The sequence below is a fragment of the Andrena cerasifolii genome, chromosome 1 (genome assembly GCF_050908995.1).
Source record: "Andrena cerasifolii isolate SP2316 chromosome 1, iyAndCera1_principal, whole genome shotgun sequence".
Taxonomy (NCBI): domain Eukaryota; kingdom Metazoa; phylum Arthropoda; class Insecta; order Hymenoptera; family Andrenidae; genus Andrena; species Andrena cerasifolii.
Genome location: NC_135118.1, coordinates 15,588,472 through 15,596,195, shown reverse-complemented (window position 1 = coordinate 15,596,195; position 7,724 = coordinate 15,588,472). Strand labels below are relative to the sequence as shown.

The 7,724-nt window shown below is 44.1% G+C and overlaps 1 protein-coding gene across 5 annotated transcripts in view; it reads right to left on the bottom strand.

Annotated features, from left to right (window-relative positions):
• Positions 1 to 2,463: 2,463 nt before the first annotated feature.
• LOC143378961 (WD repeat-containing protein 47) overlaps positions 2,464 to 7,724 on the bottom strand; it is a 93,548-nt gene continuing 88,287 nt past the window's right edge. For 4 of the 5 annotated variants that reach the window (XM_076831202.1, XM_076831168.1, XM_076831194.1 and 1 more), the window contains 2 exons: positions 7,202 to 7,442; positions 2,464 to 5,440 (listed from right to left, as the gene is read on the bottom strand). In XM_076831202.1, coding sequence (XP_076687317.1) covers positions 5,295 to 5,440; positions 7,202 to 7,442 — 387 coding nt within the window. In that variant the 3' untranslated portion in view covers positions 2,464 to 5,294. The remainder of the gene's footprint in view (positions 5,441 to 7,201; positions 7,443 to 7,724) is intronic. The other variant, XM_076831177.1, reaches the window with a different exon arrangement.

The following is a 7,724-nucleotide window of genomic DNA, read 5'->3' as shown; positions in this document are numbered from 1 at the left end:
ATAGCCGCTGTTTTGTTTTAAATTAATATTTCGGAAAATTCTCTCCGTCAACCTGAGGATACATTAATATACTAACGAAACCTTTTTTGTTTTTTGATTTTAGATAATCTGGTTCCGAATGGCAGTGCTCACCGCAAAAGCAAATTTTTAAAAATGCTTCTTGGATATCGGTTGTTACTTTATTATAAACGTAAATATTTTTCTACGAAAAAATTACCAAATGTTCTTTAAATGTTGCTCTTTCAAGTGCAAAAAGTTCTGTAAGAATATATGCTTCCGCTTTTTAAAAAAAAATTCACAAACATTCGCCTCTTTTTGGCCGCCTTAGGTATAACCCCTTAAATGACGTAAGGCTTCTTTGGGGGTTGGGGGTCGCGAATTTCTTACGTTTTCTTACAACTAATTTTCAATAACTACAAATTCTATCATTAATGTTCCGGAAAAATAGTTTTAGTTTAAATTTCCCGAAACCGAGTTCAATGAATTATGTAAACCTTTAAAAGAATTTTAATAACTGAAAAAATTATGTAAGGAGTGGGTTGGAATATCGAATCTTACGAATTCTTATACAGTGGGAGGGAGGGGGTAAAAATTCGCCAAAATTACCCTTACATAATTTAAGGACATCCCATTACTCTGAATTTTTATTCGTAACTTTAAACATTTCCAATACACCTTGTAATATTTCATTTAAAACTTTCTTTTAAAGAATCCCAACAGTGAAACTACCATTTTGCGCCCGTTGGCAATGTTACGCTCTAAGCAGCCGCTTAATTTTTCCTATAGGGACCGATCCAGCCTGCTTACCATCACGAGATTACTTTCCAAGTGAAACGTGAAAGCCCGGATGAAGCTCCAAGTTGCCTCCAGAGCCCCTCTAGCGGTGGACGTTCGTTGCCGACTTGGAATCGCAGAGCCCGAGGATCAATGTCCCTCCCTCGTGCCGAAAACGTAACATTACTGGACCGTCGCAGCTCGGGGGGCATTCCTGAAGTCTGTGCAACGGTGAGCGCGCGCGTTACGAGTCCGCGGGGGGATAGAATTCCGATCGTAGGTGGTGCTGAACGGGGAGGAAACCGCCTTTGTCCACCGGCGCCCCGGCAATTAGGGACTCAGGCCCGCGGTGAGGATTTCGAGAATATTTGCGCACCGCGGACCGACGAAGGGGAGGTAGTTCGTCGAATCGACGGATGCCACCGCCGACTAGGAATTTCGTGGGTGGAGGAGGAGTCCCCCAAGGCAGCTTCGGGGATCTTTTACTGCTAGCCTCTGAGAGATTCGATGTAGCGATGCATTCCCGTTGCTGGTCAACATTCTTCTTTCATTTCACGTTTTAAATACATATCTCTTTAATCTAATGTAATCGTAATTCTGCATCGTTCAAACACTGCAGAATTGTACTCGCGTACCTCGTGTAACCTGATTTATAAATTTAATAGTAAATTTGTAAATAGACGAACTCAATTTAGCAGCGAGAGTTGGTAGAAAGGGATTTTATATAATTTTACACTGTTTCAAGTGTTGGTTAACTGGAAAGCCTGTGTAATAGCCACTTTCGAGAGTTCGTAGGCAACGTCCGCGTTTCGTCAGCAGCGTTAATTCCTCGACCGTACATAAATTTCTCCCTTACGAAATTGCAGGTTGCCTGGGCGGGTGGATGAGCCCGTAATGAGGGTAAATCGAAATCCCCCGCCGCGGTCTCATTTATAGTTTCGTAAACTGGAACGTCCGTTCACAGAATCGGCTGGCCGGGCGCGTAAAGCGCGCGGGTGGAAGATTACATGATTGCCCGGTGATTATGGGAAATTTTCGAAAAGTCGACGGTCCGGCGGGCCTCCGATACCCTTTCGACACTCGGGGGTAATCTCTTTTACCGACTTAATCGCGTCTATTACCGGAAATTCTGGAAAGCTGGCGGGGGTGCGATTAGCGAGGGATCACCCCCACCCCTCTCTCTCTCTCTCTCTCTGGATGCTTCTTTGATCGCACCGACCAACGGCTTTATTACACGGAACGATATTGTTTTGTTGAGGATTTTCCAAGTGTTGAAAGTAAATAATTATCAATCAATTTCTAATCGGTCGCTACCAGTGACGCACTCAGGATTTAATCTTGGGAGCCGAATTCAACGAAAAAAAATATATTTATTGAAAATTTCATAAAATTTATTAGGTAATTATAAAAAATTATTTAAAGAATAAAATTCAGACTTCTTTTCTTTTTACAAAGCTCCTTCTTTGAGGGGTGCTGGGGCCCTTCGACCTCCCTCTGGATGCGTCACTGGTCCATACTATTTTGTGAAGCTACCAATGGTAAAATGCAGATTTGCTGATACTTCAAATGTAGTTCCTTATATCTATAAGATATGAAAAAATGATTTTCTATTAAACGTCGAAAACCTAAATCCAGCAAATTGAAAAGCAAATATCTTCCGGGGAGCCTCAATTGCACCAACGAGCCACATCGTTTAATAACGTAAATTTTATTGTTTAAATTAGACGTTGACAGTATTATGTCGTATCTACAGGAAAAGTACAAAGTTATAAGTTATGCTATATGTATATCATATATATTATAATACGATAGTAATCGTACGAGATAGCGAAGAAGTGTTTTAACTTTAGCGTTTTACGAGTTCGATGGGATGATGTGTATCCGGGGGTTGTCGGGTCTGGGGATAATTTGTAGGGTGTCGAAACGGGGTGCAGGGGGGGATGCGAGGGTGGATCGGAGACGTGGTTAAAGGGGGAGGGCACGAAAAATATATAAAAATAAATTTGAATCGCCGAAAGCAGCCACGACAGAAGGCACGACAAATTGCTACACGGAAGCGGATGCTTGCACGCGGCGTCGTTCTTGCGGACGCATGCTTCCTCTTTATTTTAAAACTGTTCACTTCATTGCTTTCGACTTCTTGCTTGATCGTCGGATCCCGGGGCGCGTCCTAAGTGTCGGATGAAACGAAAGATCGATTGTAAGGCAGCCTGGTCGCGCAGAGCTCGCCGATCCTGATGCATCGTGTAAACGAACGAAATTACTTTCAAGGATCGCGTGAAGCAGAATAATTTCGTTCTCTCGTCGAGAAAGTACGGCGCCCTGGTATTTAATCATCGAAACGATCGCCGCGGACGCAGCGAGTAGCGACTTCCGTCATCCGAAGCTTTCGATTCGCCGCATCTTTCTCCCTGTTTCCTTTGCGCGTCCCTCTTTTCATCCTCTCTCGTTGCGTTCGGCGCGTGTACGTACGTGGTTCCCAAGTTCTCAGGTGCGATTCGATTGCTGGACGCGCGGAGAACGAGCGCAGAGGGACGAAGGGAGGCATGTCCCCGTCCGGCGGACGTGGAAATAGAAAGAAAACGAGGGGAGGCACGGTCGTCGCCGCTTAAAATCGACGGCCACCACGAAAACGTGCGTATGTACAAGAAATGATGCGTCTCGTTCGCGGAAGTCCCGGGCACTCCGAGGCTTCCCCGTCTGTTCCGGGTTCACGGCTACTCCGAACTTTGGCGATTGCGATAAGCAATAACTTAAACCTAGATTCATCCTCCTTCGCTCACGCTTACCGCGCTAACAGCTTCGCTTGATTTCCCGATCGGTACGCGGTCCACCGTTTAGTCCTCCAACGCTCAGAGAAACGTCTCGTTTCCTCTCATATCATTTTAGTCGGTAAAAAATAGCGATTAATATGAGCGTACGTATATGTTGCGTCTTGAGTCTCTTAATACGAGTATCTATATATTAATAATATGCGTAACATGCGAATATTTGGCGTGACTTCAGGGGATCGATGAGACAGGGGGAGAGTATTGGTGGGAGAAAGCCCCGTTTGTTCGATCAGCGAGTTACAATAAGAGCTGGAAGACTAATATTAGGTTGGTGCATATGAAATACATCTACGCGTCTTGGTTCTCCAAGAAGATTCCAGGTATCTCGTTCAACATTTATTTTGCAACAGATTGGGCGAATCTCGCGATAACAGGTACCGAATTGATTAGAATATTCAATTGTACTATAGTCCCCACCTTCTCTAGTCTTAAACTTACAGATTTTCATTCCTTTCCTCGCCTCGGTATAATTACCAGCCGATCTTCTTTGAAACATTAAAAGCAGCAACACAAATGTCCGCCTTTGGGATAATCAGAATGAACGAAACACAATCGTGTATCAAGTTCTAAAGAAATATAAATGATCTCGGAGCATCCTTGATTGCAATAGTGTCTGACAACATTTCGTACGCACCAATCTAACACAATCAACTCCAGGAGCAGACACAACAGAAAAGAACCAAGCAGGCGGCGCAATCGATCGAAACATCCGCAGGGAGATTTCAGCAAGTTTACTGAACGCGAGTCTAGAATTGCCCGCAACGAATAGCGTGGAGAAATTATAAGGGGCCATTAGCGGGATTTCCGTTCTCCCACGATCATCGGTCTTAACGCTACGCTAACGTATGTACATCAGGGCGAACACGATCGCGAAGAAACACTATAAAAAGGGGAGACAAACGTTACCAGCGCGAATCTACGAGAAAAGTGCTAGACTCCAACTAATATGAAAGTGTCCCCGTTGATTTTCTCAAGTCACGGCGCGCCCTGCTCTCAGCGTCCTAGCCATTTCAGCCTCGCGTTTAAGTATCCCGACAGAGAGACCAATTTCTCCGTTCATTCTTCCACAGTCTTATGATTCCTAAGACGACTCGTCGGCAGACGATCGATGCTTTTATACTCGGTATCGTCTCTACGCGAGAATACACTTTCACTCTTCCCTTCCGAGGACCTCGAAGCGCTTAACATATCCCTTTTCCCTTTCCGTTTTTCTCTCTTACTTCGTAGCAGTAACGCGGGTCGCGTTTCCACGCGTGCGCCGTTAAATCGCGTCACGCGCCGCGCTAGATTACACACCTCCGCGTCGGCGCGCGGGGCTTTCAGAAAGTTTTAATTGGTCATGGTTGAATTGCGCGCGAATACACGGAACTTTCTTCCCGCGTTGTACGTTACGTCGATGATATCGCTAGCGATCGCTCGTTCCTCTCGTTTTCGGATCTCGTCGTTTCCGGCAACGGTTTCTAATTTCTCCGCGGTAAGAATCATCGTACTCGTCCTGCTTCGATTACAGCAGAATTTAGTGCCGCGTTTCCTTTTCTTTTTGATAAATATGAAGGAAAGAAAGGGTAAACTCAAGGCTCGTCGTATTGAGGAGAGCGGAACGAACGATCACGATCGAAGTGCAATGCAATGGTCGCAGAAAAAAAAGGATGAGCGAATGCTAGACGCTGGTCTTCAGCGTGTATTAGTCTACACCGGTGGCAGGGCCCACAACGTCGCCGTCTTGTCTGCAGAGGTACTGAGGAACGAGAATTCTGTTGGATGCCATCGCCCGGAGATTACCTTGTCTTGGTGCTGAGCCACCACCACGCTGGGTAAAGGCATTGTTAGATCTCCTGCAAAAGAATGGACGGTTGTAGTTACAGTTACCAGAACGTTCTGCAAATTATTTCAAAGAGAGGGATGAAAAGCTTTTAAAAGGCTTACAGTTTGTCTATCCAAAGCTACTCAAATAACGGAAGTTCTTTGACAGGTGAAGGGGCTATACTTAGTCAGGAGACCGAAAAGAGACGAATGTTTGTGGAATTTTTTTTGAAAAAGCTGAAACATATATTTTCACAGAACTTTTTGCACTTAAAAGAGCAACATTTAAAGAACATTTGGTAATTGTTTCGTAGAAAAATATTTACGTTTATAATTAAAATTCAACGACACCCAAGAAGCCTTTTTAAAAACGGTGAGCAAGGTATCTCAAATACTACTGCACCAATCTTTCTGAAATTTTGTGGGCGTATTTTTTATATAAAAATCTATTGAATGACGGAGGGGTGTTTTTTTACATTGTATAGTTTCGACTTTATCAATGAAAAAAGGCCATTAGAATTAACCATGAAGGCATTTTTGTCGATATAATCGAAAATATACATTGAAAAAAATCCTTCCGTCATTCAGTAGATTTTAATATAAAAAATAGGCCCACAAAATTTCAGAAAGATTGGTGTGCAGTGGTTTTTTAGATATCTTCCTCACAGGCTTCTGAAAAAGGCTGCTTGGATGTCGTTGCATTTTCATTATAAACGTAGAAAAATTGTCGAATGTTCTTTAAATGTTGTTCTTTTAAGTGCAAAAATTTCTGTAAAAATATATGCTTCCGCTTTTTTTTTTAAAAAAATCGCCTCTTTTCGGCCTCCTGACTAGGTATAACCCCTTAAGTCAAGTAAATCGCTTGTTAAAGCAAGGCAGATTATAAGTGCCAAAAATTATTTTGTTACTAGAAAAGTATACTACAAATTCTATGGTGAAAGAGTGGTAAACGCTGTAAGTGCTAGAATAAATTATTTTAGTTTCTAGGGCTGTCGCAAAAGATAGAGGCGAGATCGTAAATAAAATACAGAAAATTTTCAATTCTGGCACTTGCACCATTCAGCATTTCAACTCCTCGAGTATGCATGAATGATCGAAGCGATTCAACTAAATTCAACTAAAACCGAGCTTGTCGTTTCATCTTGAGCACCTCGAAGTCCCTCAATTATGCATCAACTACTATTGCGAGATGAGAAGAAGCAAGACTACCACCAAGCTGAAATGTCACAGTGGCAAGGGGAATCGCCCGCTCGCGTCAACGTATCCCCTCTAACACAGTTCGTCCCGTGACGAAGAACACGAACGAAACTGTTGGAGTGTGTACAACGATGGACTGTTCCTGGAGTTGGAGTGTTAGGGACTTTGGGGACCCGGTGACTTGCGAGTTTTCCTTTCTTTCGCTACAGGAGACCCAAAAGAGGGGAAAACGGTCTTCTCGACCCCTGCGCTTCTCAGTCCGAGAAAACCCTCCAAACGGTTAACTTGTATCGCGCTAAAGACTACTCTTTCTTTCTATTACTTTTAGTTTAAGTTTTACACAGTTCTTATTATTATTATACTGACGATCGACTGTGTAACTTTTATTTTCTTAAATAAATAAACATTATATTCTAACAGAAACCAATCGCAACAATCCGCGGATATGGACAGCCGCTAAGAACCGAAAAGTAGGACTTCTTGAAGGGGATAAGGTGGAGCGAGCGGGCGATTCCTCTTGCCCCTGTGACATTTCAGCTTGCGGGTAGTCTTGCTTCTTCTCATCTCGCAGTAGTACAATAATCCCAGAAACTCACCTTGCAGGTCCGTGAGGACAAGCTTGTTATCGTAACCGCCGGTGAGCAGATAGTACGCGGAGGGTGAGAAGCGTATGCTCCTGATATCAGCAGCGTGCGGTTTGAAGCACTGGACGGTTCTGCCGCCCCTTATGTCGAAGAGGACGCAGCTACTGTCCTCGTGGCCGGAAACGAGCAGACGTCCAGAGGGATCCACGCAGAGCGCCGCTACCGGGCTGCCGACCTGCAGGGGGATCAGATGCTGATCAGAGACGCGATACTGATTCTGTTCCACGTAGATTCGAAAGTACGTCCGATAAAACTTCGATCCTGAGAGAAAGCGAGAACTAGAGCTAAAGATCTAGAAAGAAGTGGAGTGACTCGTGGCGAGGAGGGATGACCTGTGCGACCGAATAACGTGGGTCGAAGCTTTATCGGACGTCGAACTGAAAACGGAACTTAAACAACCAAAATCGATGCCGTCGATGCATGCTGGACGCGTCATGAGTCGACAGTAATCCCTTCTAAGCTGCAAAACGAGCAT